General features: G+C 41.4%; 1 protein-coding gene and 1 long non-coding RNA gene across 2 annotated transcripts in view; one reads left to right on the top strand and one right to left on the bottom strand.

Moving 5' to 3' along the window:
• LOC111254133 (uncharacterized) overlaps positions 1–7,325 on the bottom strand; it is an 82,934-nt gene extending 75,609 nt beyond the window's left edge. Inside the window, exon 1 of the mRNA XM_022814686.2 lies at positions 2,635–7,325. Within this exon, the coding sequence (XP_022670421.1) occupies positions 2,635–6,406 (3,772 nt within the window). The 5' untranslated portion in view covers positions 6,407–7,325. The remainder of the gene's footprint in view (positions 1–2,634) is intronic.
• Positions 1,825–15,722, top strand: LOC147754240 (uncharacterized). The gene is made up of 3 exons (XR_015316469.1): positions 1,825–2,225; positions 14,467–14,573; positions 15,129–15,722. It is a non-coding gene; the product is annotated as an uncharacterized LOC147754240 (long non-coding RNA).
• Positions 15,723–20,723: the final 5,001 nt, after the last annotated feature.

Below are 20,723 nucleotides of genomic sequence, written 5' to 3'. Positions count from 1 at the left end.
GAAGGATAGTAGTACAGGTAGGCCGGCGGTAGCCTAAGGACTCATTGTTTGTACGTCCTTCAAAAAGTTCTTAGGTGAATCTGTGCTATACGGTCTGGGTGTAACAAACTGAAAGCCTTGCGAGCAACGTAAAGAGCGGTGAACAGCTGTACAGTCAGTGAATACATTATATCATAGGGGAATGGTATCAATCACAAACATCATCCTTCTGCTATTATTGTGTCAACCTTCTCAGGAGTTAATTAGATAATATTGCGGCTGCAATTAGATGTTTCGGGAAGTTGTCCGACAGGCAGCTTCTTTCGTATTCATTGAAAAAAGACATTCGGATCACCGATTCAGAACTTGTCGCCGCGTTGTAATCAGAAAATTCAAAATGTACGCTAACTATTTTCGCTTGTTAATAATCGAAAGCTCATATAGTGTGTCTTTATTATATTTCTTCAACTGACTGAGCGAATAGAAGAAAATTGATAACTGGTCGTTATACTGTAATTGGGAAAGACATCTCGAGACCATTTATTTTTTGGCTCTTACAGGATAATAAATTATGCAGTATGGATATAATTAAAGAAGTATTTGGAAATCTCAGGGGATATCTAGCAATGATTTTTTATTTTTATTTTATCTAAGAAAATTATCAATTTTTATAATGTCTATTTTTGGGTAAATAAAGGCGTTTTTATTGATTTGCTGAATAAAAACAGTCTAACGGGCAAACAGGTGAATCCTTTTACTTAGTAGACATTTCAAAGAAACATGCCTTATCTTGCAGCCCCTTTACACTTGTCGTATATTCAAATCTGTTCTCAAGACTGAACAATATGGTATATCGGTACGCAGAAGCACAATCTTTCCTAGATGTACTAAAAATTTTCATAATACCTAGCCAGATTAGCATTAAGCACACACAAACGTACGGAAATAGAAATGCCATTGGCGGCCTTTAGACTTAAGGCGGTTTCAAGACGGCCAAAACGAAAGAGGACGATACAGGACTAGCGCCTTTAGCTCATGCTTGCAGGTTACACTGAGCCTGCGAGTTGCACAAAACGGGTTCGATGGCCTGGCGCACCGAACACGAATAGGACCTCGTATTTGAACAATTCGAAGGTATATTTGGAAAATTAAATTTCTAAGATCTGCTAAAAGCAAATATTCATATTCATTTCTTACATACGAGCTAACACGAGTGACGTTTTGTAACACTGCTATTTAATGGTCTTGAAATTCTGTCGAGATCATCGGTTCGTAGTGTTTGTGTGAAGCCACAATTCGATTCTTATCATAGAACGACTAGTCTGTTGGATTTCCCTTTCTAAATGTTCGGCTATAGGGTAGATGGTAGCTAACTAGTAAGAGTCGACGTCGTACGTGCCGCGAAGTATCATTTTGTCCACGGTGATCATTACAGCTTTATTTGGCGCCAAGGTGACGTATGCCTTGTCACGCTAGCCCTATTATGATTGCATCTATAGTAGAATCGATAGGGTGCTTCAGTTCAGATCTTCGCGTGTTTATGACACCTGGACCGGGCAGAGTCGATCCATATGGCGGCCTTGAATCGACAAACATTTGCGCAATTCCCGCATGCTATGACCTTTATCGCTTCACTGGTACCAGTACGGCTAGCTAGCCGATGACACTCGACGGGACGTAACCACTTTCTGTGGGTGAGTAAAGCTGCGGGAGGAATCTTCCCTTCGTGGCCTCAGGCTGTCGTGTTTCTTGTCTCTCTCTCTCTCTAACTATCCTCCTCCTTTTCTCCCCACATATACCCCACACTGGCCTCTCATGAAACTGCCTGTCTCATGCTGGCTCTCACCTGCTACGAGAAAAGCCTAGCCTCCCCATCGAAGACGAGATGGGTTAGGAGGTTTTAGCGGACAGACAGTATAGGACGTAGGTGGATGCTAAATGCTTTACGCATTGTTCGAGCGATTATCATCTGTGAATTATGTCAGTCAAAGACGAAACATGCGAATTAGATACGGGAGCACCTTGGGTACAAACGCGCCGCATAGGCCACGCACGAAAGAATCAGCAATAGCTCTACATGAGATCTCGGTGAAAGCCGTTGTGGTCGACAAAGTGAGGCTGTGAAGATATAGCCATTGCTGTTTAATACGGGATAGCCCATATTAAGGGCTTTGTGAGTACAACGGATGTTTCAAGGGTCCCCGCGTAGCGAACGGCCAGCTTCCATGCAAGCTGCTGTTTTACTGGTAAGTGATAAAGATTTCTCACTCGCACTGGCTACATGAACTCGATAGTAGTTAGTTCGGGTGGTTATTACATATGGGTAGGGCTCTTTTTTTGAAAGAGAGACAGATAAACAACTAATTTTAAAAATGCAACAAAACTGCAGAGTCACTATGCGATACGGACACAGTCATAAACACCAGTAATAGACGTTTGTTCGGCCGACTTTTAAAGATATGCTAAAACAAAACAGTCTTAGATAACCCAGTATTGGATGCTTTACTCGTTTCTAGTTAGATGCCGACTAAAGGCGAGTTGCAATAATGTCTTAGGACGATAATAAATTAAGATTTGCTTCTAAATACGAGCTAATATTGCAAATATCGTAGGATCTATCGGATTGTCGTATTGCGACACATTGATCGAGCTTACCTTCTCGGAACTGTAGTTCTCCATTAGTGGGTTGCTGTAGGACACGAAGCCAGTCTACACCATTTTCATTTAAATCTCTTTCGGTAAGAATAGCGGAGTAATTGGATGACGAACGGAAACCGAATGCTATGGAACTTAAGGAAATGCTTTTTGGCTTCAAAGACTCTTCCTCGATATCCGGTGCCGAAACATCGATTGAAAAGCTTTGCACAGGGCCTGTATTGTAGCCATCGGTGACTTTAAATTCGAATGAATCATTAAAGCAGCATAATCGTGACGTATGACGATATTTAATCCGCCGGTCCTTGATATCTTCCTGCGTAAACCTGCTGGTCTGCTCGCTGTCAATCACCACCTTTCCATGGCGTGGCGGTCGCGTAATTACGAAATGAATTCGCTCATCAGGGCTATCCTTGTCTTGTGCCATCAAAAATTTATCCGATATTTCCTTAATATCTTTAGGTCCCAACTCGAGGCCTCGGTTCACCACAACATGAGGCAGTTCATCGTCCACAGCGAGTACATGTACTCTTGCTGTGAATGCTACGCTATAAATGCCGTCCGATACGGTCAGTTCGAATGAGTCAAAGCTGACCTCAGAGCCATCCTGTTGGTATGCCACGCGGTCGATGTCGTCATCAGTGAATTCCTCGACAGTCTGAAGTTCACCGTTAGCTTTTAGAAGCCCAATAATACCACTAGCAGGTGGCTTCGTCAGTTGGAACGTGAGTGGGTCCCGCGGAAGGTCTCTATCCGTTACTTTTATTTTGACCGGAGCAATTTTGCCTTCAAGGGCTGTGATATCATCGATGCTTAAATACGGCTGTTCATCATTCGCTGGCAGGATTTCAATAGTCAGGGTATGACGGGGTGACGTGTTCATTGAATCCTTACAGGTAAAGCTAAATGAGTCTCTGCGCGGTTCTAATTGGGCATGCAAATTTTGCACGTATACAAGGCTGTCAATCAGTTTCTCATCGAAGGTCAACACAAAACCTTTCGAGCTAGTGACCCAGCCATAATTTGGTTGCTCGTCGATGTCGCAGGTGAAGTGCTCACTGTCCCTATCCTCTACTTCAATGCCGAGCGACACGTTTCCACTTTCTACAACTTTGGGTTCTAGCGGCAGAATTACCACGGGTGGGCTGTTATCGACAGGCGATATTACAACCTCAACACGCGTATTGGTTTCATCTTCGTTCTGTACAGTAAAGGAATCGCTCTCTTCAAAGAGGCCCACTTCATCGCCAGAGTGTAAATATGTAACGCTCGTGACTCCAGCTTTGCCCTGCTGAGACAGACTGTTGCCGATGATTACTCGGCCATGTTTAGGAGACTCAACCATAACGAGCCTCGATCCGAGCATATCGATGCTTTTGCTTCCTCCTTCGATTACCTTAAGTTGCCAGGACGTAGTATCTAGGCGATCAGCATCACTGTGGGACGACCGGGCATTATCGACGCGCAACTGCACGTTTATAGAGACGTATTTACTATGGTGAATTTGATCATTATCTGAACTATAATCATATACAACTAGCTTGAAGGCATCTTCGCTAAGTGTCTTGCTACTGGCCACGTACCGTATGACGCCATTTATAAGTTCGTTAAAAGTAAAGATGTCACCGACAGTAAGAACGTTGTTCTCAAGATCGCGTAGAGTTCCATGTTTTGGTGGATCCTTTAAGATGAATCGACTCTTGCTCACATTGTAGGCGGGACTTATAATGTCCATGCCGAGGGGGATGACTGGGGGCAACTGGGTCGAACTAACGGTAATGTTCTTTGTAACCGATTTGACGATTTTCACCGAATCCAGGTAAATGTAGAATTTGTGATTATTTACCTTGTTCCCCGAACGGTCCGCAACAGAGAATTCGAAGCTGAGGCTCCGTGGTTGAAGTCGGTCGAGGACAGAGGGTGGCGGATAGTAGAACACTCGACCTCGATTAATATCCTTTTGCGTAAATTCGGTTAGTGCGTTGCCATTTTCGTCGGCAATTTTGCCATTGTTATTAAGGGCCGAAAAGCTCGCTGAGTCGGTCAACTGTGAGGTGATCTTGAAAAAGATGTCTTGAGGACACGAGTCACCCTCAGCTGCCGAATCTTCATAGTGTAGGTGATTGCGCTCGAAAGGCACGCGTTCAACAGCCATTCCAAGGGCACCGACCTTCATTTGTAAGTCACTTTCTTTTGCTTTCTTTGGGATGCTCTTATCGTTTAGATGGTGATCGTAATGCACTGTCGTCACAACTTCAGTCACAAAAGCAGAATTACTGCACACGAGGAGAATGTGTTCTTGGCCTGGTTTGGCGGCAGGTGATGACCGGTAAGATACTTTTAAGGAAAAAACGTCCTGAAGGCTGAAGCTTGTTGATCTTTTACCCTCTAAGAGAAATTCACCCGAGGCTGGTAAAGGCTTTGAGACAATGAATACAAGGTCTCCGAGAAAAACCGGATCCGGCAGGTTGATTAGATTTCGAGCCAATGTAGTTGTTCTGCCTATAAGTACGGAAAACTCCTGAAAATTGACGTAGTAGTATATATTCGATGGCAATACGATGATCGGAACAAGAAATTGAAACGTCTGCTGGTCAGGCTGTAAAACTAAGTTGTCCGTGGAGATGATGTTTGTGGTTGAGCTGTACTCGAGCGCAAGATTCGCGGCAAATTGATCGACGGAAGCGCCCTCTCGCAAGAGGATGCCACGATTCAGTCCATCAACAGTCCAGAATCGATCATCCTTGTCGCCCTGCACAAGAAATGGGGCTGAAGAGTTTCCGTTTACAATGACGTCTTCGTATGAAACGTCTGCCTTGTAATTAGTTTTACTCACTGTCAGAACAAACCGTTCGTACGACACATGACCGAGTACGTTAACGAGATCCATTTCCATTTCTAGCAGCTCCGCAGACGACTCGTCCAATTTGTCACACAAGAGAGCAACCTCTAAATTGTCAATGTCCCGCTGCGAAAACTGCTTTATCTTTGTGCGAGAGTTGGCTCGGCAAAAACTGCACTCGGATGGACTGCGGCGCACCCTGAAATACGCGGCCATGTCGTCTGTCGAGAGCACGTTGTGTCGAACAGCGCTCAGGATGCCGGGGGCCATTTCCACTCGGAGTGACGAGGCAAACGACGGCTCGGGCGGTTGAAGCTTTTCGACGAGGTAGATCAGAACGTTAACTTCCTTGTCTTGGCGAATCGCCAACACAAAGTCGTCGAGATCTGTTTGCTCGGCATATTGGACATCCTGAAGGTTCTCACAATTCTGCCACTCGTACAAACTTCCGCCACAGCTGCCAATGAGCTTGCGATATCGAGGTGGTCGAAGAAGTCTCGCGTAGCAATTGTGTAGATTTAGGATGGTCGAAAGGGACTGATTGGGCCTGAGAATGAGGACCCTACCGGATGCTCGGAAAATACGCTTCATGTCACGATTTTCTTCGACCACAAAATGGATAGTTATTATATGTGCTAACTGATTAGTCTGCGCCAGGAATTCGGTGACAAATTCCTTCGGCTCAAGACTGCCATAGTGGCTGTAATATACCTGTCCTTCACAGTCTGGCTGAAAGCTTAGCTCAATGATTCTACTGCTCAGCAGATTTTGATTGAGCAGGGTCACATTGGTACAGCCCTTGAAGGCGTCAACGGTACCCGATGTACCTCGTAGTAGCTTGATATGCACCCTTTCTACCCGGATTCCCTTAACAGTCGTCTCCAACAACGTCCAAACTCCAAGAACTAATAATAGGCATTGAGGAGCCATGACGGTTGCTCGACATAGATCGGTCTTGCACTCCGTCCTCCTTATTCGGATTTCCTGCTCACCCGTTTACTCCTGTTTTAGCATCACCCAAAGTGTTCCGCGTTCGTCGTCCTTACACACAATTTCACCTAATACTACGCATTAATAGGACAGATGCCATACCGTCTACAAACACATTTTATATCATAATGTTGATATTTGAATGCGAGCTCAACTGGCACTAGCAGGGTCCGACAAAGCTCATTTTCCAATTATATCCGAAAAAAGAATATGTATCCAGACAAACAGACTGACACAATATCACAAAGTAACATCCCAGTATGTAAAAACAGCAATTGAACATTAACTCAAATTCACTTCGAGTAACATCCGCGAAATAAAACCCTCCTTAAAGGTTTCATTGTTACTTCAATCCAACTGCTGGAATCCTATCAATCACTATCGTCGTTAGACACTCCAATAGTGGATCGTATATGATGGCTAAATACGGGAAGCGCACCTTGCATCATCTGTTGTCTTTTTTTTTTTGCTTTACCTTAAACGATTTCTATTGTCAATTTGAGAAACATCTTAACAACAAACAAAAGAAACATTCCGTGTCAACAAGGCCCGTTTGCGAACAGTGACGAATAGTAAGCATTTGCAGACAACACATGTGACTCGCCATGGTCAGCACTACGTTCTCGTACATGCGATACTGCCGGAGACGATCATCAGAGTAATATTAAAGTGTTTTCACTTGGAGCACTTCAAATCTAGTCTGTGATAGAACATACTTGTTGCCCGCTATCTGCGTTTTGCGCGCGCAGTTCAATTAGAGTCAGGATGTGATATCCTTTCGGACAGATAGGATCGTTTGTAACCCTGTACCCTGATCGCGTTGGGCCATTCACTGAGCTACCTTATCCTTTCTGTTTTCCCGATCATGTTGTATCCGCGCGACGCTGAGAAAGGGCTCTTCAATGGAAAGGGCAGCTACGGCCAAAGCGGGTGAGAGAACAATGCCGCTGGTGCCATTTGCTGACAGTTAACTAACTAGACTCTATGTAGCCAGCTATGGCTGACTGGGTGGCAGTCAGTGGGGTTGCATAAATCAGTCGCGATTTGAATAGAGTACCTAGATATCCTACCGCTAGTATGTGCTGAGATAGACTCAATTACGGCAAATTTTTAGCTGATGATCGTCCTTCATTCTACAATGTCGCGCCATGGGACGCTATTTAGGCTACGTCAAAACCGTAATTATGTCTGAGTAATAGTAGTAGTAAATACGAATAGTTTAAACTAAAGTGCAAGGACGTAGTAAGGCAATTTAGCAATAAGTTATAATAGACCTATATACATGTAGCTTTTAAAATATTAGCTTTACTTCGTACTGCATGAATTTGCCATGATAAGTTCTTGCGCAGTTCGAAAGTCCTAAATTTTTAAATAGAGATAAACACACGAAGAAAGGAACTAGAAGCCTGAAGGGCCTGGAAGATGGCAGCGTTCAAATAAATGAAGCGACGTGTTTATGTTTCCTGTTGTTTCCACGTCGTTTACTGATTAAAAGTAAAGCAATTATTATGAAACATAATTTTAATACTTCGTAGCAGGAAACAGGTAGATTATAGATAGCTCTTAAAATAGACCTTGGTAGTAGCCGATGGAGCTTTCGACGAGTTGGAAAAATGCTAACTAACCTTTAAAAATTTACGGAAGTACGTGTACCGTATTCGAGAAACAGTTTGTACGACCCCAATGAGCAGATGAACCGTTTGGAATATACGATCGCTATCGACAAGAAGCTTCCGTGATCACGGCAACTTGTTCTTCTGTACGATGTCGTGAGCTCTGGTCACTTAGCCTATGGTTACCTAATCGACTTACCAGTTTGACTTCATTAGTAACGAACTCATACCTTGCCGAAGGCCTTTTGCTCAATATTTCTACCAATCTTTGATGTATGGTAGGCAGCAAAGGGCTCGGTGTAAATATTTATTATGTTTCGCCTGCCAATAGTCCGTAGTTGAAAGATTTTTAGTGTCTTTTAACGAGCCAAATTGCTCCAGACAACTCAATAGCACAGCGGTAATTCTCATTCTAATATAGTCTACCTCTTCTATTGAAAAGTCTTTCTATTCTATTATGGAATGTTGGTCAATAAAAAATAGGAAAATTATCTTAAAATGGCCTAGTCCTAGTTCAGGTTTAAGGAATTAGGTCATCCAAGTTTGAATACCGATAGTTTACTTAACGCGTTAGTCAGTGAATAGCCGCTGGTGACTTTTGATGGGGTGTGCTACCTAATGGGTTAAAAGTAGTATGGTTAGTCGTCTCGTAACTTGCACTTTACGGGAGCGTCATAGTTTATCGGACGGCTATGTCTAAGGCCTGCCGACTAGTTAATCAATTGCTGCCATTAGTCACTTTTTTTTATTCAACAATCGATTGCAGTGTGAACCACCGATCTCTGGAGGGGTTTTTTTTATGAGATAAAATAGTCAAATCTGTAGCACTCGAATGATACAAACATATTTTAGATGTTTTGAGCCACATGATACCGAGCGGGGTAACTGGGTAATAGTTTATAAAGAGAGGCTCAAATGATATGAATCACCTTGTGACCCCCCTAAATTGGCAACGAGTCTCACGCTCATTCTGATGTTCCAGCTGTTAATACTTCTTCTGTCGATATTTGCGGGTTTCTTGATAAGACTCTATTAATTAAGTGGTGCAAAGCCAGTAGCTACACTGTGTTGCCCATAGTTCCCTTTAATATGTATCCATCGATACTGTATTTCGTAATGACCATTCGCTTCGGCATTTGAATGGGTTTATACTTACTTTTAGGCGGTTACTTTAGTAAGTTTGTAGCTATTGGTTTTGTCTTATGAATAATCTCGACAAATCTATAGAGTAAGTTATCATTGCCTGAAAGATGTAAGTTACACAGGAGTCTTTCGATCGGCATGTTGAATTTAAGTTATCATGCACCTAATTTCTAGTATTGTACCTACTATTCGAGCATACTCTTTCATAACTATATAAGTTCGTCTAAAGTCCTAGTTGTTGTTAAGCAAGGTATTCTCGGACGGTTCATTTATCTACGAAAAAAAGAAGCTTTTGCCTCATAAACTTAGTGCTGGACGTCGCACGTCGAGAAGTTTAGGCTGCCGCGTACAGATGCACAAGGTCTTTTACGATGAGCAGAATCAATAGCTAAAGTTCTTTTTGCTACAAAGTCGTTTTTTCTCTTGAATTCAGATTAGTACGCTTGTCAATTGTAACCTCAACGGGAGAAAAATCGCTTATGCCCCCATCGCTAACCGTACCCTTTCAATAGACTAACAGAGATCATTAGTAGTAAATTGACGCCTGTGACTTTCGTTGCCCAAAGCGTAAACGTATATAGATAGTTTATTTTTTTATATTTCGTTACTTCTATGCGACGATGTTGTTCACTCAGTCCATAGGGGGTTTTTCCATACTAGACTCTGAGCCCCCACTCAAAACGAAATGCGTCACGCACAGCTAATTTCAGCAAGAAATTGTTTATTTATCATTTATAAATAAAATTGCTTAGAAGCCCAAAATGATCGTACGTGGCCCAGAAGATGTGGGATTTAGAACAGAAGAACAGCAAATTTATCTGAAAATTAATAGTTATCCAAAAAAAAACTTCTATTTTTGCCATTGCATTCCTCATATATAGACTGGGGTGCGGGTATCCGAACTCGTTTGAGGGGAACGTTTCTCCTAAGAGATTTTCATAGACATAGTTTCATGAGAAAATCCGAGAGTTAACTGACGTTCGGTATAGAAAGACAAACTGGGCAGATTAGCTTTCATCAAAATCATAAGTCATGTGGTTGTCTTAGGCACAAAAACCCTTTGTTGCCCATAAAACAGTTAAAGTAAAAGAAAAATAACTCCCAGCCATTAAAGGCACAGATCTCCTCATATGACTGACTGTACCGGGCTCGATCCTGCGAACCTACTTTTAACGCACCGGTACTTGGGGCCCTGTATACGTTACAATAGGTTTCCATTGTTACGCAGTTCTGCCCCAAGAGTTTAGGTAATGCACATATTGTGTAAGTTCACCTTCATGTAAACTGACGAGATATGCAGAAAAAATCACAGACAGTATGCGCCGTCTGGAAAAAAAGAAGTCGGTATCTTTGAGGTTGAATAATGAGTTCCTATAACAAAAAAAAAGTGGTGTTTTTACTGAATAAAAACATCACATCTTTATCCCGATAACAACGAGTTATTATGTTATATATTCCTTATAACTATTCAAAGCCTTTTCCCATATTTGCACCGTTAACGTGTTGAAAGCGCTGACATTCGGTCACACGTCATCAAACTCAGATGATCGGTTGGAGCGGGGGATACTTCCTAAAGTCCGGATATTTTTCTTTCAAATTTGACATATTTCTATTGAGCAGTTGCTTCAGCGATGGTGCCATTACCGTACGTAAGGCAAATGCCCGAACTTTTTCGCCAGAGTTTCAATCTCGACGAAATGCGTAGTGTCCATAGAAAAACCCATTTTTTCAACTTTAAATATCGATCCTTAGGAAGTTTTTTTACTGCACGTTGATAGTGAAATCGTTTTCGAACGATATATCAGAAATGAGAAACTAATGAAATCAAATAAAAATGCCGAAACTTATTGTCCAATTTAATATATTCAGATGGGTGCTCTATCAATGTACAGTTACCCTCCCTTATAATTTCTTCGTTTTTCTCGAAACTCTGCACGTATCTTTTTTACGAATTTTTCTGTAAATTTGTTTAATGGCGGCCGTAAGTGGTGCAATATTATTATGATGTACCCTACACAACCGGGCACACAATACGCCGCCCAGTTGTCCCTATTCTCCGAAGTTATTTTCCAGATTTATTCAATTCCTCGACCGTACAAGAAGCTTACCACAACTGATGGAATATCCCGATATGCTTCTAAATTTTAACCGATAAATAACCGATTTTTTAAAACGGGTGCCTACTAGTTCATGTTGCTTCGGATGTGATCGCAGCGAGAAGATTTGGCATTAGGAGTAGCGGAAGCTCGAAGCAATGAAGTAACCAGCGGTTGCTTCTGCAACTGACATGTGCCTTAACGGTAATAGTAACGGTACGCCTCGAACGCCTCAGCTTTTCCCTTGCACTTAGAAAGCAGGTCTTTGAAGAGTAGTATTATTCTTCTTTGTGTCTCTAGCATCTTAAAACATTCCTAGGAGTTGCCTCCGCCTTGTAATTTTTTGGTTTTGAAGATCTAGGTTGAAAGAATGTCTGCGGTTAGGACTGCTGGCATGCGGAAAATATTGTAGGACCTTATTTCGGTAGATGATTCCTTCCATATAATTTATGCAAGTAGATGATTATCAAAAAACCAAGCTACAGGTTACCAACATACATTTATGATTAAAACAGCAATAAAAATCTACTACATTCGACGCTGCTAGCGTATTGCCTCATCTTTGAAACATATATTGCTGAACCGTCGGTCACAGACCTAAAGACAATTTTAGGATAGGTTTGAACGTATGGACGGATGCCTGAGAGGCTCCAATAAGATTTACATACATTGGGATAACATCCTAAATCAATACGGTTCGCCTTCTGGGATACTGGACAAAAAGGGATTAGGAGCTTTATGCTGAACAACGCTTCTGTATTCTACCATTTTTATTGAAATAAAAAATTAAACGAAGCCATGACCATGGCCTATCTGGGAATTTTTATTTTCGTCAATTAACAGCTATATGCTTACACGTATTTGAAATATCTTAGTTTAAGAGAGAGTCAGAGAGGCAACCTAATTTTCGTCTGACTGGGTTGTCGAAAATCTATCGGCTGCTTTAAAGTAAACATTTGTTATATTTTGAAAATAATGTTATTAAACTGAATATGCGCCATTTTTATCGACGATCTTCTGCCGTTCCTTCCTCCGGTGCCACCACAGCCCTATCACTGTAGTTTTTGTAGTTTCGGAACGAGAAATCGTCACAAGCGTTCTTTGCGTTCCTTCATTGAAACTAAATGAACGTTATTAAAGGAGCTCTGTCGAGACTGAATCAGATGATTGTCCGATGCTGCAAGATTTGTGCTATACGCTGGATGGGTATTCTTCTCATCCAAGCTCACTTCATTTTCGTCGGGTGGCTAAAGGCGTATGTGGCCCGCCGTTGTCGGGGCGGAAAACGGCACCTTTTTCTGTTCAACAATTCCGGTCGATTTTTCGATAACCTGTAGTAATCTTGTCAGTCGTTGATAGTGGGGGGTCCGAATCAATCGTTTTGCCAAACGCCAACAACTCATAATGCACAATTCGTTTCCAGTTCCGCCAAATTCGTCGCATCACCTTCGCTGGCGTTACCCTGGACACTGGCACAGCTCTTTCTTTTTTTAATTTTGTTATATACACGTTATGTACTGTCGTATATAATCTACTTTTCATCATTTGTAATCAAGCGTTTTGGAACTAGCTCGATTCCGTTGCGTTTTGTAGAATTTCCCCACTGAAATTACGTCTCTTCGTGCATCTCTTAAACGTCGACGATTTTTTTTTATCGCTAGATTTCTTCAAATCGTCTAAAACTGCTTTGCGTCAGATGTCTAATCCTGTGGCGATATCGAGGCTACTCACGCGTTGGTCTGGCTCAGTTTTTTTAATACTTTCATCAATTTTTTCCGCAATCGGTAAACACTTGCACATCGGAACTTTGTAGAACGAAGGCAACAGAACAGTCTTTAAGCCGCTTCTTCTGATAACGCATCTTGGGCATAAACAGCATAGATTTTTTGTTGGGCTTGAGCAGCTTTTGTTGGGTGCCGTTAATGTCAGCATTATAAACTATAACAAAATTTCACTCGTCTTCAAGGCGCCCAATCGTACGTCTAAATTGTTACACGCTTTCTACTAACAAATCACCCGTCAACTGGCAGTCGAGGCAGCGCAATCTGAGTCGTACTATTTGCGATGCAGAAGCCAGAGGAACGGTCTTTGACAAATTAATGTTGCACATTATTGTACGACCTCGCTGTGCGTCAACGGCAGAATGTTTAGTTAGGAAAAACCTAGGCGCGGTACCTGGATCGCTGAAAATAGAGAAAACGTCCCGCAAACCAACACATTCTGAGTGCTTAATGTGTTAATGATGTACAATTCGATGTGCGAGGCATGTACACCGTTTCCAATCTGACAAATTTCTAAATAATTAATTTAATATGGCGATTGACTAAGATTTTACTTCGTCTTAGGCTTTTCTTGTTGGCATACTTTTTTGTTTGCTATTTGTTTCAAGTGTTATTGACAATATATCGTCCGAATCTGTTACTTTCTACATCGCAATTGTCCCCTGTATTTCAATGGAAACCGGCGATCAATGGGGTAAATATTTAGTTCACATAGGACATCTCCTTGCGGCACAGAGGTTTGGGCATTGTTAATGGATCGTCCGCATTTCTAGGTGGGTGCTGGCTGTTCGTTGGAAAAGCGTTCATTTTATCCTCTAAGTAATTTAGAACAACTTGAGTTGAAAAGTGTTACGGCAAGAGTAGAAATAGAATGAAAAACAATAACAGTTCGTGCATTTTATGACGAGGAGTCTGAGTAAGAAGCCGCTGTACCTTCACAACAAAGCAGTTCTATAAAATATACAGACGGGACAGAAAGTTAACAGTGACAGGGATAACAGTGTCAACGAGTGGCGCTGAAGAATCAACCATTTCGAGGTCGTATGACAGTTACATATAGATATGCACCTGAGCCCCTGTTTGAGTAGTGCGAAAAAAATCAATTTAAGGATGTCGGAACGATTCGGTTTCTTAGGTCTTGGATCGTTAAGGGTGTCTGAACATAGGATATTGCAGGTAGGCGTTAGATATGGTTTTGGTGATGTCTTGAAGTAAAAAAAAACCATCACGACTTCGAAGCTGGCACGTATGCCTGTGGATGGTGTAATTGGCGTTTCCTGTCTGCCTCGTTAGAAAAAAAAAAAAGGTAATTCGATAGGGTCCAATTCTGGTTGCCTATTTTAGTCATTTTTTTCTGTGTTTTACAGTGACAAACGGGTCTCTTTTCTCGAACATATGTATCACCCGAATATGTACCTGAAGGATAGCAGCAAATGGTAGTAGTGCATTTGTAGAAACTACAGATTAACGCAAGGTTAGTCATCAACACTAGATAACAGCTTTTTCCTTCACACAACTTTTAGTCGTCCGCAGATAGAATTAATGTTCTCCAAAGTATATGTACAGGCTTCTTTTCTTTTCTTTTTTTTTTTTTTTCGCCTTTTTGCTCAGTCTTTATTTTTTTTTTTTTTACAAATTCGTAGTAATCTTGTTTTTGCGGTAAGGCGACAGTATAAACGGGTCTTACTTTTTATCGTGATGTTTTACATGTTCATTTCCATGCTTCTATTTTAATTGTAGAAGTCCTTCTGCGTTACCACCTTGATCACGAGCGCAACAAACGATAAATAAAACGGAGAAGACCATTAGTAACGTTAATGGCGGATAATTGACGTCAGTGTGTCCTTTACTCGATTGTCGATCTACGCGACCATTCTAACTTGCTTACTCGCTCCCTTTTTCTGGCCCATACTTTTTTAATAGACGCAGAGAATATTCATCTGCAAAGTTCTAAAAAAAAAAGGCAAACAAATCCGCAGGTAACGACACCATATGGAGTCTAGCCTATCTCTGCCTGTGATCATTACAGCTTGGACCGCTGCTTCGCGTGTGTCACTACGTCCGTTGCCGCGGAAAATCACGGCTAGGCAACCGTTGGCTGTGACGACTTCATTTTCTCATGAGTGAATTATCTCTGAGCAAGAAGAGAAATAAACGCCAAATTGTGTTCAACGATAGAAACATGAACGGGCTGTATATTTGCAGTGAGTCAAACACTACAGGCAGATATAAACAATCTGAGTGGAAAAAATAGACAAGGAAAAACGTTGGCTGGCAATAAATCCTACATTTCGTTGCGGTCAAAATCATTTTTTAAAAAAACAGAACGAAAAAGATCGACACTATATGTATGCACACAGATAGCCAACGAGCAATGTGGTGACAGTTTATGATAAAACATTTCGGTATATGCATATTTTTACATAGCGATTCCTACAACCGTGACGAGGGAAGCAACTGCCACTAGGAGATTTGCGCCGATAACAAGTAGGGTAGTTGGATGTGATGTGACGAAAATTTTGATTAATTTTTACATTGTGTTCAGTGAGCAAACGGCAAGTCAGGCCACAGTCGGACTCATAGGAGTTAAGAACTTAACGAAGTCTAGAGGCGGGTAGGTTAGTTTGTATTCGTTCTATGAAAAAGGTTATTATATGCTAATAAAGGTCCTAAAATGTTCGAACATACGTCTAAATCGCTCAAACGTTTCAGATTTACGTCGCCAGTATAAACGTCTGGTTTTAGGCCATACTGTCTTGTATTATTGTAAAATATATCATTTAGCACGCAACGTTATGTGCAACTCAATAGTTCACTACAGAGAAAAAAAAACGATGTGTTTGTTTGAAAACAAATAGTTAATTAATAATACTACTTGATTTAAAATATAAATTCACATAACCGCCATATTTTTGACATCTCATTCGAGACAATGGCTCCGGGCATTTCCGCTTACCTGATGACACCTACCCTGAAGACGATTAATTACCCAGTGTTTCAGTCTATTCACTGTTCGCTTACGAACACTTTGCCGTATGAAGCAACTTACACCTGAACAAGTTGGACGTCTATCTACTTTATGCATTTAGAGCGCGGGCCATGCACGACTTGTAGGTATTTACAAATAGGTAGCCATTAAATATAAGCTCGTGCCCCTGCCTAGTATTCCGGAAACAAACGGCGCACGACCGCGTACAGTTACCACATGTTAGCAGATCACACGCTCTCCTTGTGCTAAACAGGTACCTCAGCTATATATATATATAGACGCAATCTTCACGTGAAGAAAAGTTGTTCACTCCATTTGATGACGTATGAGGTAGATATAGAGTAACATGAAGCGTTCGCAACCCAGTCAGTCAGAGCCCACAACGAACTGACCGGCTGGGCCATCTTATGTGCCCAGCGATGCAAATACAGATGGTTCAAGAGGTCATGAAGGACTACAGAAGCTAAAAAGGTGCTCACGGAAAGCGTTCCGGGCGATATTTTTGCCGTTCCCATAGTACGAGATAGAACTGGAAAATGTATCGCTTGCGTAAAGAGCGGTGCGGTTCTAGCAGTTGCGTCAAAGGAATACTTGATACAAAAGGAAACAAAGATAACAAAAATCTTCTTTTGAAAAGTACAAGTTTCGCCTACACGCGATGCATATGTGTGCTTTAATGACGTACCTCGGCCTTCGTATGATATATTCAGTTTCCTTCATAGCACAGTGTATTTCTGGGGAAATGTCCGTCACCCTTGAGTGCTCAAAACTTACACGGATCCCAGTAGTATATTTAGTTCTCTGTAAATAAGCAGACAGGCAGGCAAATAGGTGTAGGTAAGAAAGATGACTTTGCAGTGCGGGTCCAATTATCCCATCTATGAGACACTGATGATTGTAATTGTACTCGCAAGCGAACCGGGATGTGAGTGCTGGCCCTTCCTTCGTTCGAGAATGCACGCGTAGCATAATTCAAATTAACCAACGCAAAAAGACGTTCCTTAACGGAAAGTTTTCATACATATATAGAACGGACTCTGTCTGTTCATATCGGTGACCCATATGAAAAATTGACACCATAAGGCGCAAGTTCTTCTCGTCTGAAAAACGTCTGAACATATCCAAGTGACGTATATCAGTTTTACGATGACATTTCTATTCGAACTACAGACTGAGGATAACAAAAATAATAGACATGGTTAACCCATATGGCTTTTGGCGGCTAAAGTTCCGGCTGTGGCGACGCTTCTTGGACAGATTGTCGTTTGCGCCTGCTTTTCTTTTCGAAGATGGCTCTCAACAAAACAATCCGAGTTGTTTTGAGTGGCTATTATCGCCTTAACTTTACATCGGGTGGACGGAAGCGGGCAAGGTCGAATTGTTCTGTATATCTGATTATATTCATAGTATCAGTTTCTTTCATTTAATCTTATACGAAGATCACATCTATTGATGCATATTTCAGTGACGGTAGCGTATCTGATCTGCACGACCATTTGATAACTCGTTTTTTTCCCGCTCGCGTACGCTGATCAGTCGACAATGTTAGCCCACCCGACCGATGGCTTGCGACGGTAATAATCGTTCCGTCGCATTATCATTAGAGTTGTTGCGCTTCTACTAATTGAATATTGCCACACTTCGGCCGTTCCGGATACCTGTCACTCATTTCTGCGAGATATCTCCGAACGACTTTAGAATACACTGTTTGTTACATTGACACCCATTCGATCCGATTTCTAAATCGCTTAAAACCGAAGGAAGAAAGTACGCGAAACTGTTTGATCCGATTCTGATCGATTTTTTTTTTCCTCTCAGTTTTTTCGTTTCGTCTCGTCGTTTATAGCTATTTTTTGTTCCACCATCTTTTGACGCTTTGGCAGAGATCAGAATAGCCGTTAGTCATGTCAAGCCACGACATTCGTTTTCGTTAAATAGAAGAAACGTTGAGAGGCGTCCCTGGGGGTAATAAGCTCCAATATCATATAGACACTGCGTTCAATTATTTTGCTTTAGTAAAAAGGGGTCTAAATGCTTCGTGTTTTGCGTTCGGTGTTGCCAATTCGGTTTGTTCAGTGTCTCTACGCATCGTAGCTATGGGTCTGAGGCTCGAATATATGTGAGATACAATAAGCTGTATTGACTACTCGTAGACGGCGAGAAACACTCACAAATGGAGTGGAACACTAGTAGACTCATTTAGGGGCTATCCCAAGTGGCCGGAGGACTAACAAAACGACTGAACAATTTGCGGCAACAGAAGCAGATACAAAAACAAGAGTAAAAACAACTATGAAAAAAAAAAAGCACAAAGTGCTAAAAATTAAACTATTATGATATTCGGATAGGATATATTAGCTTTCAAACGCCAGTGCGTCATGGAATTAGCCCTGATCGAAGTGTCCAGACACAGTGTTCTTAATTTGATTGTAGAAACATTATCGACAGATAAAAACGAGCGCATGTAGCTATATGTATTATTTTTTTAGCTTCGAGCCATAAGCTCAATCAATATGGGGTCGACGTGGGGCGATCTATGACACAAGCCCAAGCGCCATAAATGCTATGGAGTAAGTGCAAAGAGATCAGTTTTCTTATAAAGGTTTAGCAATCGTCTGTTTGACGCGGTTATACAAATGACTGCCTACCGCAGAAATCAGTATTTACACTTGAATAATAATAATAATGTTTTTCCTCTAAGAGAGAGTTTCTAAAATTCCGGTTCGACAACAGCGCGTCGTCTGATGGTTATATGCATCTTTGGCTGTTTACGAGTATTTTAGAGCTAGTAATACCCACATGCGAAACAAACCATAGAAATTGGCTAAAGACAATGTAAGGAGCTGCTCCAGTGGACCCGAAAGCCGCGAATCTCAACATCTAACAGTCACAGGAAAAGTTAGCTTGTGAGCGACAGAACAGCACAGCCTTTTGCAAAGCTAGATTCAAGATGGAGAGGCACAGATTACACACAGATGCGTTGAAAACCTAATATGTTAGAAATACAGCCCACATATGTTGCAGGAGGCAAGACTGCAGATCTTCTAGAGCATTCTTTCCTGGGGTAGACAGCACAAGTATCCAGCGCCTGAAAAGGTTTAAGGCCCTATTTCAGGAGTCTATTCACTGACAATTGTCGTAATTCTCTATATTGGTTTTGTAAACGTCAGCTTTCTATTGGGGTATCGTAGTGCTGAGATCATCACATCAAACGTATTTCCAGACCTGCACTATCGTGAGGGGATTGCCATAGCGCAAACCTCATGTGAGCTCGATTGAACATGTGCGATGAGCTCAGACGGCTACGTTAGTCATACAATCTTTCCTTAGAAGTTCGTCCATAGAAAGCTCTGAGATTCTCTGAGTACGTTTCAATATGTTTCAGTCAGGTTATTGGCTGGAAGGATATGCTGCAAGCAAGTTTGCGATACGAATAGATTGTGGGGATCTTTAGAAATAACTTATCGTCCAATGTTTAGCCGACCAACTCTGCTTATGAGGCTATTCTCATGACCTATAGCAAAAATAATAGCAAAATTCTTAGCAGATTTTTTAAATATGTTAACCTTTGCCGACACCACTGTGCTGCTTCGATCTAAAACTTTTACTTAATACACTCGTGACATATAATCAGATTAAAAGACGTTGTTGAATATAACAGTAAAAAAAAAGTGGCAAATACATACACGAGGACAGATATCATTGTTTCAGGTTGTCGGATGATTAATTGTTATATTAACTTCGTTTTTCCATTTTGACCTCATATTTTATCGTCTCAACTTAAAGACAATACAGCGAATTTATTTGCCCCTCCATTTAAGTTCACAAGTTCTTTATGCTCAAGTTACATATTATTTTCTATAATACACTGTGCTTTGTAATACTATCGCTCACTATAGAGCTGAAGCTATATCGGGATCCGTCCTATATTTGGCAATTTCTCTGATCGTCTGTACTCTTCCACAATTATACGATTTGATACTGTGAAACATACCATACATGCCTCTCGTAAAATCAGTACTACTTTTCCAATCAAGGATGCAATTTATCTTTTGAAATCCAAGAGTTGATCTTTTCCATACTACCCAAATTCGATTTTAACAGAGATGCCTGTGTGGTAGTCGTCACCTTATCTTATTGTATATGTCTGCCCATGATTTGTTTTGGGTGATCGGTTTAGTAGAGTTGCATTTGACTTTGTATTTCTGCACGTAGATTTGTTTGAGGGAAAAAGCTGCCCATTGAAATAGAACATACTTCTGTTTCTTCCCTATGCTTTTGCGTCGTTTTTAGACGAAGTTAAAAGAGGCCGTCCAGTGTTTCCCTCTTTTCGAGTTTCAGGAAGATCACCTGAAACTTTTCGGGCAGGACTGTTTCGCGCCGCGAACCGTTTGAAAGACTTTCAAAAGTGCCTAGGAGTCGACAACGACCCTCAATCGAAATTGGTGGGTGGGCTTATTGCTGTCTAAATACTGCGATCTAATGATACCTAATCAGACGGGCGCATCGGGCCACTGTGACGATCTTCAGAGCTCATATTTTGAGCTAATGTTTATCTTTTTTTTTTTTTTTTGGTGATCAACAATTGATTTACTCTCACTAATAATGATTGCTTTCAGCATTCTTCCGTGTCGG

This window comes from Varroa destructor, unplaced genomic scaffold (assembly GCF_002443255.2).
Source record: "Varroa destructor unplaced genomic scaffold, Vdes_3.0 BEIS01000007.1, whole genome shotgun sequence".
Taxonomy (NCBI): domain Eukaryota; kingdom Metazoa; phylum Arthropoda; class Arachnida; order Mesostigmata; family Varroidae; genus Varroa; species Varroa destructor.
Note: the sequence above shows the minus strand (reverse complement) of the source record. Positions and strands in the feature narration are given on the sequence as shown.